The sequence below is a fragment of the Vipera ursinii genome (assembly GCF_947247035.1).
Source record: "Vipera ursinii genome assembly, chromosome: Z".
NCBI lineage: Eukaryota > Metazoa > Chordata > Lepidosauria > Squamata > Viperidae > Vipera > Vipera ursinii.
Window position 1 is genome coordinate 31,309,358 of NC_139517.1, and position 24,132 is coordinate 31,333,489.

The 24,132-nt window shown below is 42.7% G+C and overlaps 1 protein-coding gene across 1 annotated transcript in view; it reads right to left on the reverse strand.

The window, feature by feature from the left end:
* The window catches only part of NGFR (nerve growth factor receptor), a gene marked incomplete at its 3' end in the record, with an annotated part of 75,382 nt that overhangs the window by 34,820 nt on the left and 16,430 nt on the right, over nucleotides 1-24,132 (reverse strand). Inside the window, exon 2 of the mRNA XM_083376505.1 lies at nucleotides 21,937-22,075. Coding sequence (XP_083232631.1) covers nucleotides 21,937-22,075 — 139 coding nt within the window. The remainder of the gene's footprint in view (nucleotides 1-21,936; nucleotides 22,076-24,132) is intronic.

Genomic DNA, 24,132 nt, shown 5'->3' on the forward strand with positions numbered 1-24,132 from the left:
TATCTTCCCACCATAGTGGTCCCTATTTTTCTACTTGCATTTTTATGTGCTTTCGAACTGCTAGGTTGGCAGAAGCTGGGAAAAAGTAACAGGCGCTCACTGTTACGCGGCACTCGGGATTCGACCTGCCAAACTGCTAACCTTCTGAGCGACAAGCTCAGCGTCCTAACCCACTGAGCCACCACGTCCCGGATCCTAAACTATATGTAAAAGAGAGAATCCATTTCCATCATTTACTTTCCCTTCAGGAACCTGCCCTTTTCCTTTCTTCCACCAATTTCCAAGTTCTTTCTAATGTGGACAATTACGTGGTCATCATAAACTTTTAAGGATTATTACACAAACAAATCATGTAAAACATTTTTAATAAGGTCTGTGCGGATTGGAGTAAGGGTTTATCAAAAGATTTTGAAATACAACTACCGGTACTTATTCCTACTTATTTCTCACAAATATATTGCACTTAAAATAGAATATTTATCTGGTGCAGATAAATCTATTGCCATTGCTGGAATCCAGTGCCCTAACTTCAGAACTCAATTAAGAGAATAATCTTTAAAGGTACAGTGCCTTCCTAAAGATGTAGGCAACATGAGAGTCAGGGAACTAATGTCTCACCAACGCTTCCCTTGATGGCCTCATTGCTATTTAAACTTATTTAAAATAAGAAGCAAAGCAAAGCTCCAGCCTCTAGCAACATATTTATTTGCTTGCTTGTTTGTTTGCTGGAATATTGGTAACTCCCACAAAAATCCCCAAAAGATTGTATAGAAAACATCTTTGCAAGGACTCATTCATCTCCTAGGAATAGGAACTTGGGATTGTTGATGCCCACCATGGCAGGCATTTTGTAAATAGGTAAGTCTTCCACAGCAACTATACTTTGAGTACACATGCCACATGCTCCCTAAATTTCAAGTTTGCTCCTAGCTCCAAAGACATGCCTCTCCTTCGCATAGAGCAGGGGTCTTCATGCTGGCAGAGGAATTTTGGAAGTTGAAGTCCACAAGTCATAAAAGGGCCAAGTTTGAAGACCCCTGGCATAGAGGATCTGCTGTGGCTTCTGTAAATTAGAGCTCCCACAGTGAAGAGTGCAAAAAGGAGTAGGTAAAATTTGTTTAATCAGATGAAACAGTTATATCTACAACTAGATAAGCTAGTTAGGTTTGTCCTTGGTTAGTTTTTTTGTGCAAACCCAGTCTGCTTAAGATTGTAAATTGGGTTTTACTAACAAAAATAAATGTGCCATGTGACTCTAAGCACAATTTGGGTAAAATCCGACCCATAGAAAAGTTACATACACACTTACACAAACGTCTTTGGAAAAAAATCACTTTCAGAATGGGCACAGTTCCAACAGTATTCAAAATAAGCATTTGGAGCCCCTCATGAGCACAGCACTTTCTATTATTTATTCAAGCCATTAAACTCTTTTCAGATTCCTGCATGAGCCTGAAAAATAGCTGTGGCTATTCTGAGGGATCATGCACCACTTAAAGCAGCCACAACTTTCTTTTCCAGGCACATGTGGAAACTCAGGCTGTGTTAATACATAACAGAGAAGAGCTTTTAGCAAGGTAAAGTCTGAGGCACTTCTCAATAGATTTCAAAATTTGTCCAGCCCTATTTCAGAGACCACAACCGACAATTGACAAATTATGGTGGCAAATAAATATGAAGCATTTTGGATTGAGTATGGACAATGAGTGTGCCATGCGTTTTTCTTTGCCCTTGTTTCATTAGCCCACCATAGCCCCATACTGAGTGAAGGGATTGATCCACTTTTCCCATGGGTGTTAAAGGATTCAGCTTTAATTTACCACTGATATGTTTCCTTCCTTCTTGCTTTCAGACCAGTCTAAGACCCTACCCACTCACCCCCATTTTGCTCTCCCTTTTAATGTACCACATTAGTCTTAATGAGCTCTCTGATCTCCTGAGGATATTCTTGGGAAATAGCCATTTTTCTTCTGAATAACAGGATGCACAAGTCACTCTACAGATTGAATGCTTCCATCACGACATGCTGGGTGCTCATTTAAACTTGCCCTTTGCTGTCACTATCAATGAGAGCATGGCCTTTATCCCTGCCCTGGTCAGCAGCCTCTGTCAAATCCCCCCTTGTTAATTCTTGGGAAAAGGAGTAATGAATCCTAAATTACAAGAAAGGAACATTAAACAGCTAGGAGATTTTTTTTTAAACCATTAGGAGCTTCTGAGAGCACCACGGAAGACTTTTATGATAGGGGAAGTGCTATAACTTAGTGACTGAACACATGCTTTGTATTGCATGCCCCAATGCAATCTTTGCACTCTTCAATTAAAATAGGGGTACAAAGGCTTCTCTGGACTGAAGATAACAGCTTTTCACCACTGTGCTCTAAAAAAAGTAGTGGGAAGGGCCAAAACAAAACAAGATATTCATTTCCATGTATTTGTATCAGTCTCTGTGTGTGTCTGATGTGCCTTTGGGTCATTGTTCACTTCTGGTAACTATTTGAACTAATCTCTGCTAGCCCTAGTCACATTCCCATTCTCCCCACTGGAGCCTTTGGCTTTTAAAAAAAAATAAGTACAATCTCATGCAATATACTCAAAGACATAATGACAGCTGTCACAGGCCGCTTTTTCGCGGCCGCACTGACAGCTGTCAAAAGACCACGCAGGCGCAGCCGCTCTCGCGGCCTACAAATACACTCGGCCGTTTGAAAGCTGTCAAACGGCGCGCATGCGCACTTCAATCCGAACTGTCAAACTCGCGGCAAGCCCTCGGCGGCCGCCGCAAGCTGTCAAAGTTGGTGCATGCGCAGTAGCAGCGGCGAGCTGTCAAAACGCCGGCCGCGCGCGCCAAAACCAGCTGACAGGATCCCCTGCCTAGCTATCTAGCTAGCGTTGTCTCTAGGGAGATTCTGCCCTAACAGCTGACCAATTGGCCCCCTGTTCTTGGTGGGAAAACGCGCCCAGCTGATTCGCTGTCCCGTTTGACAGCCGCCTATATAAGGCATGTTCGCCCCTGTTCTGTTGTCCGGGCTGACTAAATAAATTAGTTGAACGAAGACGTGTCTCCCTCGTCCTTCCTGCCGCTAATCCACCTGGCGACGAGGATGGGATCCCGGTACTAGCTGAAGTCACAGCCTTGGAAGTCGCTGTCCGGTCAACGCTGAAGTCACTAGCTAAGTCACCGACCGGACAAGCTGAACATCCAGGCGCCCTAAGTACCGCGGACCCAGCATGGCAAACCTAGGACATGTGAGGGAGTTCGACGTCCGGCACCCAGAAGGATGGGAGTCGCATTGGGGCCAGGTTGAGGGGTACCTCCTCGTAAACAAAATCACGGAGGACCGCCACAAGGCCGCCGCGCTCCTGTGCCTCAGCGGGCCGGCAGTTTACGACATCGCTGTCGGCCTCTGCAGCCCGGACCCAGTCGCCACCATTCCGTACGCCGAGCTCACTGACCGCCTCAGCAAACATTTCATGCCAAGGCGGTCGGAGCTGTATTGGCGACTCTACTTCGCCCGACGGAAGCAGCAACCAGGTGAAACCTCCACCGCCTTCATCGCGGCCGTCAGACACGCCGCCCGCAAGTGCCATTTTCCCGACCTGGAGGACCGAATTCGCGATCAGGTCATCGCCGGTCTCCAAAACGCGCGTCTGCAGAGGAAGCTCGTGGCAAGGCCCACAATGGACCTCGCAGAGCTCACCCTAGAAATAATGGTGTACGAAGACAGCCACCGCGACGAGGCAGAGGCGTTCGGAGAAGGCTCGGGCACCACCGTCCATCAAGCCCGGGAGCTTGACCAAGGACCCTCGGAGCCTAACTAATCCTCTCCCGTTTCAACCGGATGGTCGCCGGCCGGGAAAGGAACCGCAACCAGGACCGACAGACAGCCCCCAACGCGAAGAAAACACTGACCAACGCCAAGTCGAAGTGTGCAAGCTGCGGCGGAAGCCATGCCAGAGCTACCTGCAGGTTTAGGAACGCGAAGTGCCACGGCTGTGGCAAAACCGGCCACATCCGATCAGCCTGTCGCAGCCTAAACCGGGAGACCCTCCATGACCTTGATGAGATCCCCACAGGTAGGACCGCCCCTCCCCGCCTTTCCCCAGGGGTTGTAGAGTCCGTATGCTCCCTAACAAAAGCTTCCGCTAACAACATCCCCAGAGCCAAAGTTAGAACGTGGGTGAAAATACAAGGAATCCCCTGTGAAATGGAGGTCGATTCAGGATCCTCCGTTTCCATCCTGTCAGGGGACACCCTCCAGAAAATAGCCAACAGAACAAATCACCGCATCCCCATTCAACCCTCCAGGGTCTTGCTGGCAGATTTTCAAGGGGCGCAGATAGATTTAAAGGGACAGGCCGTCCTGAAAGTCGAATTTAAAAAATTCTCAGGCCACTTAACAGCCCAAATAACAAGGCAACCAAGAACTAGCTTAATAGGATTAGATTGGTTTGAGGCATTAGGCATTCGCCTCGAAGGGACAAACCGCATCCAAACCAATTCTCTAGAAAATATCTGCAAAAAATTTGCGGATGTGTTTGACGGCTCACTGGGCAAATACAACGGCCCCCCCATCGACCTCAAGTTCAAACCGGAGGTTGGACCAATTAGAATTAAAGCCAGGAAAGTTCCCTTCGCCCTAAAACCGAAAATAGACAGGGAATTAGACCGCTTGCTGAAGCTAGGAGTCCTAGAACCCACTGACAGCGGGACTTGGGAAACCCCCATCGTGACACCTGTCAAACCCAATGGTGAAGTGAGAATCTGCGCAGACTATAAAGCGACCCTCAACCGCACACTCAATCCCCACGCATACCCAGTCCCATCAGTTAGAGATGTTCTTTCAGAAATTGGGTCAGGCTCCATCTTTGCCAAATTAGACCTGGCACATGCCTTCCTGCAGCTCCCTGTAACCAGGGAAACCGCAGAAGCCCAAACCATAGTAACGCACAGAGGGGCGTTCAAAGTGAACCGCCTCCAATTTGGCATCTCCGTGGCACCTGGAATATTCCAGGAAGTCATGGAACGAACTCTCAAGGGCATCCCTGGAGTCTGCCCGTATTTTGATGACATCCTCATCGCGGGCGACTCCACCCACTCACTAGCAACCAGGCTGCACGAAGTCCTCTCAAGGTTCCGCGCAGCTGGCTTAAAATTAAAACGGGAAAAGTGCTCAATCGGAGTACCCTCCGCAGAGTTCTTGGGGTACAAAATAGACGGCAAAGGCATTCACCCCACCAATGCAAAAATACAAGCAATACAAGCCGCACCCCCCAAAAAAAATAAAACGGAGCTCCAGGCATTCCTAGGGCTCCTAAACTTTTACCATTCATTTTTGCCCGGAAAAGCCACAATAGCAGAACCACTCCATAGGCTCCTGGACAAAGGGGCTCCCTGGCAGTGGACCCCACTTCATAATGACAGTTTTAAACAGCTAAAACAATTACTCTCCAGCGATACAACCATATCGCACTACAACGAAACCAAACCACTGTGCATCGCCTGCGATGCTTCACCCTATGGCATCGGGGCAGTCCTCAGCCACTCCCTCAACGACGGCACGCAAGCCCCAATCGCATACTACTCTAGGACACTTTCAAAAACCGAGCGCAACTACGCGCAAATAGATAAGGAAGCCCTGGCTATAGTAGCTGGAATTAAGAAATTCCACGATTACCTCTATGGCAGACCCTTTACAATCTATACAGATCACAAACCTCTCCTAGGCATATTCACATGGGACCGCCAAACCCCGCAAATCTTATCCCCGCGAATGCTTCGCTGGACGACATTCCTATCCGCTTACTCTTATCAACTAATCTACAAGCCTGGAAAGGAAATGTCCCATGCAGACGGCCTCAGTAGGCTCCCACTGCCTCAAATAGACACTGACCCAGCCCCAGCCGGCCAAGTCCTGGCCATTCAAGAACTCACGGAATGCCCAGTAACAGCAAAAGACATCGCACACGCCACAACCAGGGACCCCACCCTCAGCAGGGTACTCTCATGGGTCACATCAGGATGGCAATCAACCTGCCCCTGCACCCCCATCCAACCATATTTTGCAAAACGACACGAACTTTCAACACATCTAGGCTGCATCCTCTGGGGATGCAGAGTAATAGTCCCTTCATGCCACAGGGCCAGGGTTCTCCAAACACTACATGAAGGTCACCCTGGCATTTCAAAAATGAAGGCCCTGGCACGCAGTTATGTCTGGTGGCCATCTTTAGACAGGGACATCGAGCAGCATGTGGCCAGCTGCTATCTCTGCCAGCAAACCAGACCCTCCCCTCCACACGCCCCAGTTCACAAATGGGAAATCACTTCCAGTCCTTGGTCCCGCATCCACCTCGATTATGCAGGACCATTCCAGGGACAAACCTTTTTAATCATTGTAGATAGTTACTCTAAATGGCTGGAGGTTCTCCCGGTTTCAAGCACCACCTCAGAGGCCACCATTCAAGCATTAAGGGGAGTTTTTGCCACCCACGGTCTTCCAGATGTCATAATTACTGACAATGGGCCTCAATTTACCTCCCGTGACTTCCAGATCTTCACGAGGAGGAACTGTATTAGACACGCAACATCGGCCCCGTTCCACCCGTCCAGTAATGGCCTCGCAGAGGTCATGGTGAAGACCACCAAGGACTCTCTGCGCAGAATGATCGTCGGAAACTGGCACCGCCGACTCGCCCGCTTCCTCCTCGCACACCACACCACTCCCGTGTCCACCACCGGAAAATCTCCGGCAGAACTGAGATGGGGTCGCCGACTGGTCACTCGACTAGACAGACTGCACCCAGACAGGCCAGCGGCCGAAAAAACCAACACCCTGCCACACAAAACATTCACCAAAGGACAAAATGTCTGGGCCCGAAATTATGGGGGAAGGGATAAATGGACCCAGGGGGTGGTTCTCGATCAAACCGGGCCCCTGTCATACACCATCAACGTGGGCAAGGGACTCACGTGTAGGAGGCACGCAGACCAGCTTCGCCCCCGGTCACCCCCCAACACCACCACGCCAGAAGCAGCGGCTGAAAATCCCGAACCCCCCAGCGCCGACCACCAGGAAGATACCCCTTGCCATACAGACCCACCGCCCATTCCCCCCGTAGAAGCCCCCGAACCCATAGAAGAACCTGCACCTCGCAGATCTACGCGTCAGAAGAGGCCGCCAGCATACTTGTCGGATTTCGAATGGGCCGGAAGTTCGCCAAACAGTTCCAACACCAGTTAGAAGTTTACACAAAGTTATGAGTTCAGTTCAAGGGGGGGGGAAAGGGGTGCAATATACTCAAAGACATAATGACAGCTGTCACAGGCCGCTTTTTCGCGGCCGCACTGACAGCTGTCAAAAGACCACGCAGGCGCAGCCGCTCTCGCGGCCTACAAATACACGCGGCCGTTTGACAGCTGTCAAATGGCGCGCATGCGTACTTCAATCCGAACTGTCAAACTCGCGGCAAGCCCTCGGCGGCCGCCGCAAGCTGTCAAAGTTGGCGCATGTGCAGTAGCGGCGGCGAGCTGTTAAAACGCCGGCCGCGCGCGCCAAAACCAGCTGACGGGATCCCCTGCCTAGCTATCTAGCTAGCGTTGTCTCTAGGGAGATTCTGCCCTAACAGCTGACCAATTGGCCCCCTGTTCTTGGCGGGAAAACGCGCCCAGCTGATTCGCTGTCCCGTTTGACAGCCGCCTATATAAGGCATGTTCGCCCCTGTTCTGTTGTCCGGGCTGACTAAATAAATTAGTTGAACAAAGACGTGTCTCCCTTGTCCTTCCTGCCGCTAATCCATCTCATACATGCAATTATCATTACATAGTATTTCAAAATTGATAGTTGTATCAGGGAAACTGGATTCAAAATGGTAAGATGAAGAGTTCCTATAGATCAGGATGAGGTAAGGAACCCCTTCCTGTGATGCCTTAACCAGGATTTCAAGATCTCTGCTGAACCAATCACATCCTGTGATGGATACTATTTCTTCTTTTACTTCACATAACAAAGTTGGAGAAATATCATTGTTGCTATTGTTGTTATTCCATAGTGTTGAAAACAGAACACAAATAGGATTCCAAAAAAGCATGTGCTCAGATCTATCTCTAGACATTAGATCTATATGTGGTTCCACCAAAACTGTATGTGAAAAGAAATCTACCAAAAATGAAGAAGGAGAAGAAAACAAACTAAATATAAAAACAAACTGTGGAAATTGTTAAAAAGAAAAGAGAAGCCAAAGCCAAGAAAGACAAATATCTCTAGAAAGAACAAAGAATTTCAGAAGCTGTGAAAAGAGACGAGAAACCGTATTGGTGGAAACACACATGAAAAAAAGAAAGAAAGAATATCTTCCAAAAGATCTCTGAACTCAAAACCAGATTCCAGTCTCAAATTGAAGGATAACAATGGACAGATAGTAATTAATTCAAAAAAGATCAGAGAAAGATGGAAGGAGTATAAGTAAAGGTAAAGGTTCCCCCGCACATGCGTGCTAGTCGTTTCCGACTCTAGGGGCCGGTGCTCATCTCCGTTTCAAAGCCGAAGAGCCAGCACTTGTCCGAGGACATCTCCGTGGTCATGTGGCCGGCATGACTAGACGCCAAAGGCGCACGGAACGCTGTTACCTTCCCACCGGAGTGGTCCCTATTTTTCTACTTGCATTTTTACGTGCTTTCGAACTGCTAGGTTGGCAGAAGCTGGGACGAGTAACAGGCGCTCACTCTGTTACGCGGCACTCGGGATTCGACCGGCCAAACTGCTGACCTTCCGATCGACAAGCTCAGCGTCCTAGCAAAGATGTCAACATCCAAATACTTTGGACCATATTACATATTTATGTCAGCCTTTCTACTCATTGCAACTTTCAAGAAACTTTAGAATATCAGCAATCTGCCATTACTAAGTCAGAAGGCTACAGGTATTGATGGAATACCCAGAATAAAAATCAGTAAAGATTCTAACCAAGGTTTGCCAACAAATCTGAAGAACGATAACAGTGGGGGGAGAATGAAAGAGTTCAATCCACACTCCAATGACAAAAACAGAAGATTTAACAAAGTGTGCAAACTATCATACAGTGTGCTTAACTTCACATGCTATTAAAATAATGCTTAGGATCATACAATGCATGTTAGAGCCTTACATGGAAAAAGTGATGCCAGTGTTCATGTTTAGAAAAGCCTCTAGAACAGAAGATATTGCTGCTGATGCAGTATGATGGGTAATTGAGAAAGCAAAGAATACACCAAGGAAGTTAATATGTGCCATTGATTACAGAAAAATCTTTGTTTTAATTACCTGAATCTCTCAAAGTTGTTTAGAAAAATAGGAATCCAAGAACATGTTATTGTCCTCATACTAAACTATGTACAGGCCAGAGCTATAAACCAGACAGGAATGGCAAAGCAAACTATTTCTAAGGTAAAAGGTAAAGGTTCCCCCGCACATGCATGCTAGTCGTTTCCGACTCTAGGGGCCGGTGCTCATCTCCGTTTCAAAGCCGAAGAGCTTGTCCGAGGACGTCTCCGTGGTCATGTGGCCGGCATAACTAGACGCCAGAGGCGCACGGAACGCTGTTACCTTCCCACCGTAGTGGTCCCTATTTTTCTACTTGCATTTTTTACGTGCTTTCAAACTGCTAGGTTGGCAGAAGCTGGGACAAGTAACAGGCGCTCACTCTGTTACGCGGCACTCGGGATTCGACCCGCCAAACCGCTGACTATCTGATCAACAAGCTCAGTGTCCTAACCCACTGAGCCAAACTATTTCTAGTTTGGACTAAAACACTGTTCTTATTTATTCAATCTACATGGTGTGTGTGTGTGTGTGTGTGTGTGTGTGTGTGTGTGTGTGTGTGTGTGTGTGTGTGTGATGGACAGAGAGGGAGAGGGAGAGGGAGGGAGGGAGAGAGAGAGATTTGAAGAAGGCAAGTGTGGTTTCAAAACAAGAGGAGGAAAGTTCAGTCATCTGTGCTGATGACACTTCTCCAGTAGCCAAAATTCAAAGGATCTGCAAACTCTATTGAGAAAAATACCAACTGGTCTTTGAAGAAGCAGAATAGAATGGCACTGACACTTTCAAATTTTGGTGTTGCAGAAGACTTCTGAAAGTACTGTAGCCAACAATAAAACAAACAAATGGATCACCATTCAAACTAGAGATATTACCTGTGGCACAAATGACTAGGCTCAAATTATCATGCTTCAGACACATTATCCAAAAACCCAATTCTCTGCAAAAGGCTCTTGTGCTGAGAAAGATGGAAAGAAAGAGAAGAAAAAAGATGACCAGTAGCAAGGCGGGTGGATACTGTACAATTACTCAATCAATCAATGGTGATTAATGCATTTTGGGAAGAGGAGGACCAGATTAAGGATAGTTCATCATGGAGAAAATCTAGCTATATAGTTGCTAAGAGTCAACACCAATGTAATGACCCATAATCAATAAAAACCTCCAAAGCTGCAAAGCCTGCACAACCAAAAGGGTAACAAGATGACAGAAAGTCCTGATTGATTGTCCTTAAAATCACTGTCTGATATTCTAAATATTACCTTACACTTTAGAATATTTAAATGTTCCCAGAAATTGCACCCTGGTAGAATTAAAAAGAAAAAGTAGGCTGATGTAATACTTTAGGGATCTGGGGAGTGCTCCAAAAAACAGATTCATTTCACTGGTATCTTATCACTGTTCCTTAGGAGTAGCAGTAGCATCTAGACTTTTATACTGCCCCATAGCACTTTTTACAGCATTCTCTGAGCAGTTTACAATGAAGAAACATTACTTGCATATCGTCACCAACAATCTGGGTCCTCATTTTACTGACCCTGGAAGGATGAAAAGCTGAGTCAACCTGAAGCCCCATCAGGATCGAACTCCAGGATGTGTGCAGAATTTTCCTGCAATATTGCACTTTAACTACTGCGCCATGAGGACTCTTCTTAGCCATATGTCTTCTGTAAAAGGACGGTTCCATTTGGTATTCACATTGCTATCATCCTACTCCACTGCAATAGCAGTTCTAAGGCTCATCCCTTATCCATGAACATCCTTCTTTTAACTTTTCTATTCATACAGTAGAGTAGAGTAGACTAGAGTAGAGTAGAGTAGGATAGGATAGGATAGGATAGGATAGGATAGGATAGGATAGGATAGGATAGGATATCTTCTCCCTCCTCTTTCTCCGTTTCTTCCCCTTCCTCCTCCTCCTCCAACTGAACACTAATCAACCTGAGAGATTTTCTGTCACTGCAATCTCTGCTCCTGAACTTTCATGTCTTTCTCCATCTCATTAAAATAATAAACATAAATGATGGGAAATTACAGGAAATATAATTAAGGAGTTTCATAATTTGCATTTATGCCATTTATAATACATAAACATCTGAAAAATAATCATTATAATTTTCTAAATTTCCTATTAACAAACTGACTCTTCTGCTTTATTAGCTGTGCCCTTGACTGACATGCAAAGGAACTCTGGCAAATTATGGCAAGTCCTTCTGAATTCACACCAAGGAAAATTTGGGAGTAGTGTCTTCTGCTAATTTTACATGTCACATCTAGGACAGCTAACCTTGAACTGGAGAAAGACTTATTTCTAAAAGAGCTGGAAAAAAATTGGAAAAGCTGCAGTTTTGGTATACATGATATGTATTTCCACAGTTTGGAAATAATACAAATATTTACACCTAGCAGATTTACAAGAAGAAAGGGACAACTGATCTTCCTGAGCACCAAACCCTCTTCTAAAATTATAGAATAGTTACCAACAAGGCAGTTGTAAGCTCTTAAAAAACATTCCATTCTGTTGTACATACTCTCATTATTTGAACTCCTGCAAACCTTGAGATAGCTTGAGTAATAGAATGCTCATCTCTTGCACTTAGAAATCTGAATTCATTGCTAATATATTTCAAAAGTGCACTAAGGGTTTTGGGCTAATCATTACTATGAATTGGCAAATCATTACTATGATCATTTTCCTTTTGTATTTGAGTTCTCCTTCTGCCAGAGTCAAAACTGCAACTGCTTTTGGAAGGACTCTAGAGGGGCTCATCAAAGGCTATTGAAAGGCATAGTTGTGTATCATAATACCCGCCACCATCACCCCAATCAGAAGCCATCATGGTATCCCTATATGTTATTAAAATGGCATAAGAGATCTTCACATTCTTCTAATCTGCTAAGACTTTCTCTCATCTCTGCATGAAGTGGGATTTACATCCAGCTTTGGCTGGACTGCCCAAGCACACAGCTATCATTAATCTGCATAATCCCTTACTCTAAACTGAATTATTTATGGGGGCTATTAGACTGGTGCAAAGACAGCACCACATTCAGGGAAGGAAAATGACTGGCCCACATGGCTGAGTTTTTCAGCCTAGAACAAGAGATTAATTAAGCCATACTCCTTGTCATGAGAACACCAGACTTTCAACAACTTTTTTGTGATATGGTGACCAAAATTGGCTGCAGTATTACAGGTGTGGTCTTGCTAGGGTTTTATAAAGCAGTACTAATACTTCACAAGATCTTGTTTCTAAGCCTCTATTTATATAACCCAGGATTGTATTAGCTTTTTTGGCTGCTGCTGCACACTGCTGGCTCATGGTGAAGTGTTTGTCCACTAGAACTCCAAGGTCCTTCTCACAGTTGCTGTTTTTAAGCCAGGTCTCACCTAATCTGTACTTGTGCCTTTAATTTTTCTGCCTAAGTGCAAAAATGTTCTTTTCCACATTGAAACTCATTTTGTTGGATAAGACCCATTGTTCAAGTTTGTCAAGATCTTTTTGGATCCTGAGTTTGTCTTCTGGGGTGTTGGATACGCCTGCCAATTTAGTGTCATCTGCAAATTTGATGAGTTCCCTTTCTATTCCCTCATCTAAGTCATTGATGAAGATATTGAAGAGTACTGGGCCTAAGAGGGAGCCTTGTGGTACCCCACTGCTTACTTCTCTCCATGTGGATGTAGTGCCATTGAGGACTACTTGTTGAGTACGGTTTGCCAGCCAGCTACAGATCTATCTGGTGGTGATGTTGTATGTTCCACCTTTTTCTAGTTTAACAAGGAGTAGGTTGTTGTCTACTTTATCAAATGCCTTACTGAAATCTAAGTATACTAGAGCATTTTGCTGGTCTACTAGTTTAGTCACTTTATCAAATGGAGGGTTAGCTAGTCTGATAGTTGTACACTTGCCTATATATAACATGCCTATTGTACACTTGCCTCTGGGTATATCTATAAGTCAAAGTAAATATGAGGGGGGTGGGAATCAGAAATTTGCCTTTTGAAGAATTGTTTTGGAAGGTTATGAAGCAAGTGAGAGCTTTTAGATTTAAGGGAAATTCTGTCCACTAAACTTTGACTGAAATTTAAGGTTGAACTTTGCATTCTTATCACTGCAATTATTTATATTTTTAAAAAAGGATAATTCATACATGATTCTTAAAATATTGTCAATTAAATGTGTAGGGCTAGTCAACTCATTCTTACATGCATTTATTTGGAGGTAAATTGCATCTATCTAATGGTACCAACTTCTGAGCAGATATAAACTCAATCAAAAATTTTAAAAAAATCTATCTGACCAATTGTTCTTCAGCCTTGGAACAAACATTGTAAATTTTGAAAAACTCAATTCATCTCACTATTGTCTGACATTTTGGTTAATTCTAATAAACATATTTTCCAACTATGAATTTTGCTTTTTTATTATTGTCAATAAAGCATCTTTTCCCCCTGAATCCTTTCTAATTTAATCTTCATCATTTTTCATCATTTGGGAGGAAACCCTTAGAATGGTTTTGTCATTTATCTTTCGTTTTTTAATTTTTTTCCTGTCTTTATAATATTTCCTTTGGGTCCATGGATTCCAAACCATATATTCTCATTTTGCAAAACTTATAAACATCTCAGAACCACAAGGACAACACCAAGGTCAGCTGTATGCAATGTTAACATGAAACAGAAGCATATGTGTTTGTCCCTACCACCGCCCACATACATTATTATGCTGCATTCAATGTGGTAGACAAATGTGGGAGTTCTCGTGTGGTAGACATAAATCTGTAGTTCCAATGTGGTAGACAAATAATTAATCTGTTAATAGTGAGCCTTCTTCCCACCCATATTCTCAAATAGCTCTCCCAGATGAGGCAGCAAACATTGCCATCCAGTAACTTTCTGGAATTTGATGCCAAAATGAATAAGAAAAGAAGAAATGGGCTCTCCTTAACTCAATAGGAGTTAAAAGTACTCAATCTGTACTCAGAACCTAGCCAAGTGCAGTGGTTGGAGCTGCCAATGAGCAGCAATCTGGAAGTTATGGTAAAATGTGGCTGTGTAGGCAGTTCTGTGTGCTCCTCAATAGATTATACATCTACTCCATAATATCTATGGAAATTCTCAGTCGTCCAGGTCATCTTTGGGATGTTCTGCTCTATAAACTGCACTAGTTGCAGAATATGCTTCCAGATTCAATGTGCTGGTGATGATCTATTAAATCAGTAATGGCATGGGACCAGATTATCTGACTCTCTCCAATCATATTTACCAAAGCCATAGGTCCAGCATGGGAGATTTGCTTTGCCTCCTACCTTCTAGAAAATATCATTTGATTGGAGACAGGCAGCATCCACCCTTTGGAGCATCATCCCTCCAGAGATCAGACTGGCCCCAACACCACTGGACTTTTGTAAAGCCTTAAAGCTATGGGTGTGCCATCGGGCTTGGGAATCTGGATGGGTAATAGAACCTATGCAATGATTGTGTTGATTGCCAGTTGTTTTTATATCTCAGCTATAGATTCCGTTCCATAGATTTTATATAGTTTAATATTTTTTATATGTTTAAAATTGCATTTTGCTCTTTTTGCAGTTTTTAATTACCTAGAATCATGCATTTGAGGTTTGATATAAATGGCTATATGCATTGAAATAACTAATTAGCTAAATAAGTATGAGGAGAGATGGAATCATTAAATCCTAAGTCTAAAATTGCCTATCTCGTTGCTGTTTGACAGTTTGGAAAGTTATAAGAGAGGAAATCCAGCTTGTCTTGGTGGTATATACAGTGGTATATGATTTCTGCAGTACTGTGTTACTTTGTTTTAATTATTTATATCATTTTCTTTATATTTAGTAATATAAGGATACAGTCATTGTCCACACACCTTATATATGGTTCTCTCTCTCTCTCTTTCTCTCTCTCTCTCTCTCTCTCTCTCTCTCTCTCTCTCTCTCTCTCTCTCCAATTTTAAAATAAATTTTAAATGATACATAGATGATGTTTTGAAATGATGGCAGATTAAATGAATCACCCAGCTCAAAAAGCTTCTTTTTTTCTGTTCTTCTTGAAAAGTGCTAAATGGGTATCTGAGCCCTCTGAGATTTGACAAGAATCCGAGACCCAAAACCAATTTGCTTTGTATTTCTTCCTGCCACCCCTCCACCCCCCATCTTGCAAAACGTGGCCACTGGCTTCTCTATTTTTTTCCTGCACAGTCAAATGCCAATACAGCAACTCTTCCAAGGTCAGATTCTTAGTTGGTATTTGATATCCTGCATCTCTGCTGCCCTTCCATGTTGAGATTAAGTAGCAGCCATTGATTTTGCAGAAGAAGGTTATTTTTAGCTATTTTAACAAATGCTGTGAAGAGCAGAAGAGACTTTACATTTCCTCCACCCAGCCCTGTCATTGCCTGGGCTCTCCATGCATTTGAAGGTGTGGAAGCAGGCCTTCTCTGGTCCAGGATGAGATTTCCTAGAATTTTACAGAAAAAGGCTTGCTCATATTTAAAGACAATCTACAACAGAACCCAAAGAACAAACAAAATCAATTGCTTAATTTCTACATGAGCCCCCGAGTCTCCAGTATGCTGGTTCTGGGGGAAAGAAAATGCCTTTTGATATATATATTTTAAATAAATGATGCATCTGCAAGTGGAGAAATATCAGGATATAAAAGTGATCCATCAGAGGATGACATTAGTTGAGCTTAGGATGAAGTCCAGAAGCCCTTTCCTGTTTGCATTTAACCATTAATGCTTTCTCCCAAAACTTACCATCTTGTTACCAACCCATAGTTAAGGCAACCTAAAGCCACATTTAGCTATTCCAATGTTAAAATAGGGTATCTTCCTTTGATGAGCCAATATGTTGAGGCCATTTTATCATGTAAGAGTTTGACATAATTCACCATTTTATTTATGGTATGGTCAGGTGATCCTTAGGGGGAAGGCACACAATCTGCACAGAATCTCTTGGTGCACAGAATCTCTTGGCCACTTTTGACTGGTTGTGATATGCTATGGTTCCTGGGCACTTCCCTCCATTGTTTCAAATAGTCTCCCTTTACACACAGGTCTACAAACCTAGATCAATCTGAATAGAAGCCAGTGAATTATAGATGAAGAAGATGATATGTACTGGGGGGGAAAAGAGATGGATTTCTCTCTCTCTGCTGCCCCATGGTGCAACTCTGGCCCCATTCGGGGTGCCTGCTAGGTGCTGTTTGGAATGCAGCATTACATTGTGTCCAAAAAGCAGCCTGAACAATAGCTGATAGGTGGAGGAGTTGCACAATGAAGCACCAGAGAGAGGGGGTACTTATGTGCCTTTCCCTCCCCAACTATTGTTGGAGCTGCTCTTACCACCAGTTTAACATTCTTCCAGAAAAATATTAAATTGACCCCAAGCTACCCAATGGGTTGGTGTTTAAAGGAGCAAGTGGAAGGAGGGAGTATTAAATACCTTATTTTTCTTTCAGCCTCTGAAGCACAATTAAGGATACTTCTAAGACATAAACAGAAATACAGAACTGTTTTTGAGAGGTACGCACTTTAATAAGTTTCACAGTATCCCACCCAGAAAATGAAAGGCAACATAAAGCAATAACAGCAGTAATACTATAATTATTCCTGCTGCTCTTGGAGAACCTCCAAAGCCTAAAACTAAGCATTCTCCAGAAGCATTAACATATAATTTCCTGAATGGATTATTATTCTGGGCAGATTAAGACAGAGTTTTAGATGTGTTTTCATTGATTTATTTGACTCCTATCCTATAGTCCGTAGGAGTTTGGAGTGTTATTTTACTTTTGCAGAAACTCCACAAAAATGCTGAAGTGAATGAAAGCAGAGCATTTACAATCCTAGTTGAGATATGAACCTAGATTTCTTTGGTTCAAGACACTGAGGGTGTGATATTGTAGTAGAGGACCAGAGAAATAACCTTGGAGAATGTTTTACTAGTGGTTACTGCAAGGTCATGTTCTTGGTTTCAGATATACTGTACCGCAAATATAGTATACAGTGTGTAACAGATTATATTTTTTAAAGAAACTGATGCAGAAAGATTTAAAAATGCTATATCGAGGGACAACCTGTGGTAAAGAGAAATTCTAAAACAATAGCACAAAAAGGTGCAACCTAATAAGCAACTTAGATGAAAACCATTGAACTTCCAGAGAAAAAGTGGCTGAAATATTTGGACTTTGTTTTTTGGAAACAAAAAAATAGCCAGCTTTTCAATATTTTATAGAGGAAAATGACTTCCTGAGAATGAAATAAAAATGAATTACTCAGAAGATCTTCCCTGAACATGATGGGAATCATAAACATATATATTCAAAGAATTTTCATAACAGTTATGGAATAGCTCAGTTACTAAGAAAATTGAAGACATCAGAGGAATCTGCGGGTAATCAAATACAGATTCAGCTTTGTGCTGAGAAAATCCTGAAGGATCAAAATGCATGATTGCTAAACTTGATAAATGTAGATTTACATTTGTCTAAAAAGAGCACAGTTTAAACATACTCAACTATGCTAGTATGTCAGGTTGGTTCCTCAGAGGTGCTTAATATTAGCTGGCAGGAATCCTGTCTGTACCATTAGGCAAAGTTAGGTAATCATCTCAGTAGATCAGAAGATGAAAGAAGAGCAGCAGCAGTAGCAGCCTTTAAGACACATGTGTTCCAGGCCATCATCTCTGGGCTCTCTAAGTTAGAATTTGAGAGTGATGTTCCATCACCATCAAAGCAAGATTCCTCTGTTAGAGGTAGAGGACACTTGTTTCTCCTTTAACTCAGAGAGCAAAATTTGCTTGCTTGCTTGTTGCTTCATTATTATCATGTGTCCTGCCCAGTGCTTTTTTTGTGAAAGGTGCCGGAACTCACACATGTCATACAACCCGCCTTGCCTACCCTACAAGGTTCCATCCAAAAAAGGTGCTGGAACTCCATTCTGAGCGTTCTATGACAATAAAAAAGCCCAATGGTGGGATTCAGCCGGTTTGCACCACTTCGGCAGAACCGGTAGCTAACTTTTTGTTGCCTAGACCCAGAATGGACTTCCGGAAGCGGCATCCACACAGAGAACTGGTTGTTCACATATTTTATTTATTATTTATTTTATTATATTTATATACCGCCCTTTCCCGAAGGACTCGGGGCGGTTTATAGGGTGATTAAAAGAAAAAATACAAAAGTTAAAAACAGATTAAAAAAAATTACATCCGTCCCTGAACAAATAAAACCCCAGTTAAAATTAAAATTAAAATTAAAATTCTCAGCCTGGGCCAGAGAGCTCGAAGAGCCAGGTCTTCAGGTCCCGTCGAAGTGAATGGAGGTCGGGGGCGGTCCTAAGCTCCACTGGCAGCTGGTTCCAAAGGGCAGGCCCCCCCACTGAGAAGGCCCTTTCCCTGGGTGTTGTCCGCCGGCAGTCTCTTACCGGCGGTACCCGGAGAAGACCCTCCCTGTGGGAGCGCACTGGACGAAGGGAGCTTGATGCCGGCAGCAAGTGTTCCCTCAGATATTTGAATCCCACCACTGGTCCTGCCCTATGGAGTCTTCTAAAGGAACACTTCTATCATAGTAAAAGTGCCCTGGAAAAAATATTGTCCTATGGAAATGCTAAATTCTGACATTTAGGAATATACAGGTAGTCATCAATTTACAACAGTTCATTTAGTGACAGTTGTAGTGTCCTCAGATCATATGATCCCCTTTTGCAAACTTCTAACAAGCAAAGTCAATGGGGAATCCAGATTCATTTAACAACTGTGTTACTAATTTAACAACTGCAGTGATTCACTTAACAACTGTGGCAAGAAATATTGTAAAATTGGGCAAAATGCACTTAACAAATGTCTCACTTGGCAACAGAAATTTTGGGCTCCATTGTGGTCGTAAATTGAAGACTACCTGTATAGATTTCTCCAAATTTGTCTTCATTGAATAATCTTGATTCGCAGGATACTTGCTGTAGTGCTGCAACCTCCTTGCTTAGGATAAATTTGTATCTGGGGTACCTCGAGGACCACCTGCTGCTGGCGTCGACTCCCCTCCGCCCCGTGCGTTCCCACAGAGAGGGCCTCCTCAGGGTGCCTCCGGTCAGGGAATGTCGACTGGTGGCCCCCAGGGGGAGGGCCTTCTCTGTGGGCGCTCCGGCGCTATGGAACCAACTGCCGGTTGAGCTCCGGATGGCATCGGACCTTCGCTCCTTCCGGCACGGTCTGAAGACCCACTTATTTGAACTAGCTGGTCTGGCCTGATGGGGGAATGTTAGGGTTTTTAATGGGTCTTTTATTGCTTTTATTGCTACTGTAATTTTTAATTGGGCATTTGTTTAATTCCTTTTTAATTTTTGTATTGTTATTTATATATGCCCTGTTAACTGCCCTGAGTCCTTTGGGAGAAGGGCGGTATACAAATTTAATAAAAGTAAAGTAAAGTAAAGTAAAGTATAAAAAGAATAACTTATTTGATGTCCTTTTTAGGATGTTGGGTTGCTTATTGAATATATGTTAATATTATTTATAAGCAGACAGATTGTATTGGAATGAAAGCACTGACCAACAAGATAATCAAAATATAAACATCTTGTATGCTATTATTTATCTAAATGCACTGGAGAAGTAAATGTGATATTATTTGAACATACAATTAAAAAACAATGTGCAATGAGAGCAGTGGTTGCCTAGGTTAAGAAGGAAGAATTTGCTTTGCTATTTACTACTATACTTGGGTATACAGTGGTTCTTGGTTTATGACCACTCATTTGAATTTACAATGGTGTTGAACAAGTGGTAGTTATGATTAATCCTCAAAGTTCTGGCCATCACAGTGCCCCCATGGTCATTGGTACTTGGCTACTTCCAATTAGGACATCACAGAGTGAGCCATGGTCACATGATCACAATTTCCAAAGTTTTAAAGCAATCAATACTTGATTCATAATGAATAGACATATGCAAGAAGACAGTTTATCTACAAATTCTATGAAAGGATTAGTGAAAGTAGTTTTGTTATTAAAGCATACAGGAAAATCAGTGACATTTGGCCTAAGATGTGTACATACAATAAAAAAAATACTTAAAACCAGCTTATTTTATGGACTGCAACTTTCACAGAAGTTTCTTACATTTCCCTCCTCTTAAAAAAAAAGAACTTAAATGGAAGAAAGGATGGATATTGTTTTTCACTATTCAATTAAACTTTACCCTATTGTCGCAAAGTAAAATTCATTGGCAGGCAAAATCAGTATATCTGCAACTTGTTACCTGAACAATTTAAACAGGGTTCCCTTCTAAAATGAATGGACTACTCTGTGATTATGTCCATCCAAAATGCCCAATGACCATAAAACCTAAGAAGGTTGTAGATTATAGCTCCACACAATCCTTTTGACTATTTCTATTATATAATTAAGGGACGCAGTGGCTCAGTGGGTTAGAAGGTTAGAAGATCAGAAGGTTGGCAGTTTGGCGGGTCGAATCCAGAATGCCGCATAACAGAGTGAGTGCCTGTTACTCGTCCCAGCTTCTGCCAACCTAGCAGTTCGAAAGTACGTAAAAATGCAAGTAGAAAAATAGGGACCACTACTGTGGGAAGGTAACAGCGTTCCGTGCGCCTTTGGTGTCTAGTCATGACCACAGAGACGTCCTCGGACAAGCGCTGGCTCTTCGGCTTTGAAACGGAGATGAGCACTGGCCCCTAGAGTCAGAAATGACTAGAACGCATCTGCGGGGGAACCTTTACCTTTACCTATTATATAATTAGCTAAGCATGTAGCAGAATCTAAGCATGTAGCAGAAAGGCAGAATATAAATCAGTTCAATAGATAAAGTAGTTGAAAAGCATTAGGCTGGAAAAAAAACCTGCATTGAAGGTGGTTTTTTTTTTTTAAAGCTGTTACTTTTTGGACTTCCCCTTTGCCTGCAAAAAAGCAGGTTTACAAATATGGGTTCATACCCAAATGGACATGCAACTTTAATCCTCTTCTGAGTACAAAGGAGAATTATAATCTGAAGACATGCTCAGGACAATGCTTGTATGTTCCCAAGACAGAAAAGTCCTTAAAGTCTCTAAATGGTCTTTGATTCCTTTGATTAGGGCAGGGGTAGGCAACCTTGGCTCTTTTATGACTCGGGGACTTCAACTCCCAAGGTTGCCTACCCCTGGATTAGGGTATCTTGCTGATGACCTTTTGAATGGTGACTGGAAACCTCCCCTTCCCCACTACCAACTGGAGCTACCAGTACCCCCAATCCCTAGCCTCCATAGATGGTTCAGTAGGGTATCATGGTCACTGACATTTGGTTGGCCACTGATCACAAATGAGATTCCATTCTGCCTTTAAAACGATTCTTCAAATACTGGATTAATCAACTGATCCAAAAGGTTGCATAAATTTCCATTCAGGCATGGAGCTCACTATTACTTTTAGACCCATCAGTTTCTCCTAGTTCAGCCTAAGCAAGAGAACTGTTCTTGTGGAGTATAATGAAGAGAAACCTTGAGAATGCTGCTTCAATTCTCAAAGAAAAAAGTGTGATGTAAGTACAGCATATTTATTGCAATAATAATAATAATAATAATAATAATAATAATAATAATAATAATAATAATAATAATAATGTTACTTACTGTCCAGGCAAGGTTCACAGACAGTTTGGTTTACTCCACATGGTTGGGCAACTCCTTCCCCAGGATTACAGGCTCGACAGCATTCCCCACTGACAGTAAATTTCCCTGTGGAGCATTGTTCCTTGGCCCCTGCTGAGCCCTATAGCAAGAGAAAAAGCAGAACCCAGATGGTAAGGCTACTTCTAACTCTGGATGCAAAGATACTCCCAAAGATGCTGCTTTTTGCTACAGGCAGGCTCCAGGACTTGGCCAAGAAGATTCATCAGATTAGCAAATAAATTTTTTTTTATTTATTTTATTTATTTTAATTCCATTTATATCCCGCCCTTCTCCAAAGACTCAGGGTGGCTTACAAGCTTAGCAATAGCCTTCATTCTATGTATATGCCTGCTTTATTAGGGCTTTCACACACACCCCAAGCGGCATTATTACAAAGTCAGCTTAATTGCCCCCAACAATCTGGGTCCTCATTTTACCTACCTCGGAAGGATGGAAGGCTGAGTCAACCTTGAGCCTTGTGGGATGCAAACCTGCACTAATTGCAGGCAGCTGGTGTTACCTAAGGAGGCATTAGCCCACTGCTCCACCAAGGCTCCACCAAAAATAAACTATCATTGGTGTGGAACCAAGAATATGGACTTACCTGAGGATTTTTTTCCCCTTTTATGAGCTTCATTCCAACTGCCCCAAAGGGAAATTTCTCAAACTCTCTATGCCAGGCATATCAAACTGCCATTTGTAGCTCGGGGTGGAAATAAGGGGTCCTTGGTGCTCTCTGAGCTTGATTGTTTTCTTGCATACATTTCATCACCCAAACTAGGTAATATCAGAGCATTGATTATGCTACCTAGTTTGGATGATGAAACATCTGCAAGAGACAACAGAGCTTAGAGAGCACCAATGACCCCTCATCTCTATTCTCAGTCTTGCAATCTATTAAATAGATTCCTAGTGAACCTTCATTATTTCTTAGACATTTCCAGTGTCAGAGATAAATCTGCAAATTCATGCTGTACATAGTAGCATGGCTGTGAGAAAATAATTACATAGGTAACATCTGAGTTTGAGTGAAGTGCCACAAAATTTCTGTTTAGAATTATTTTGTTGAAAAGTCATGGCAACTTGGTGAGAAGGACTAATTGTCTGACCTCATGTAAGGTATTTTAATCAGATATTGAGTTTATCTTGGTGGACATTCCTATATTAGAAGCAAACAGAAACCCAGTTGAAAGTTGAGGGCCTCCTCAGGGTACCTCCGATCAAAGAATGCTGATTGGTGGCCCCCAGGGGGAGGGCATTCTCTGTGGGTGCGCCAGACCTGTGGAACCGCTTGCCGGTTGAGCTCCGGATGGCCCCCGACCTTCGCTCCTTCCGGCGCGATCTAAAAACGTATTTTTTTGAGCAATCTGACCTGGTCTGATGGGTTAGGGTTGGGGTTTTAATATGTTTTTAATTATTGTTTTAAATTTTAAATTTGGGCATTATATTTAATCGTTTTTTAACTTTTGTATTCTCTTTTTTATATTTATTGCCCTGTACACCGCCCTGAGTCCTTCGGGAGAAGGGCGGTATAAAAATATAATAAATAATAATAAATAAATAAAGTCTACATTTTTCAACAAGGTGCTATACAGATGTGCTGCCCTACAATTTTCACAGTTCCCAGAACAGTCAAGCCAAAGTCTGTGAACTGTGACCTATGGCAATTGTACTACAACATATCTAGAAAGCATCCATCTGGGGAAATCTGCTTTAATCCTTTAGATCAACTAGGCCATTTTAAAGAGTGGCCAGTCATGGCCATTAGTCAGATGGTGATCTGGAAAGTAGATGTTGTAGATAGCCTTGAATATTTTGAAGAGCAAGATTTCAAACTTAATGTATAAAAATCTGTGTAACATCTACATCATTCCAATTTACAATTCCCATATTACATAGGAAGATTTGAGTGCATGATAGAATCACCAAATTCAGAATAACAATGTGAACTTGTCATTTTTATCTGAACATGAGGAGATCATGACCTTATAGCTTCAGGTCCATTTTCAGTGTCCAGAAGCCCATCCCAAGTTGCCATTAAATGTAAATTTTGCCACGATAAAAGAAAAACACATGTACAATAAACTATTTCCTTATTTGTTAAATGTCTATATCATCATAACCTAAATCACATCTGGAAGTGTACTGGCATATTTA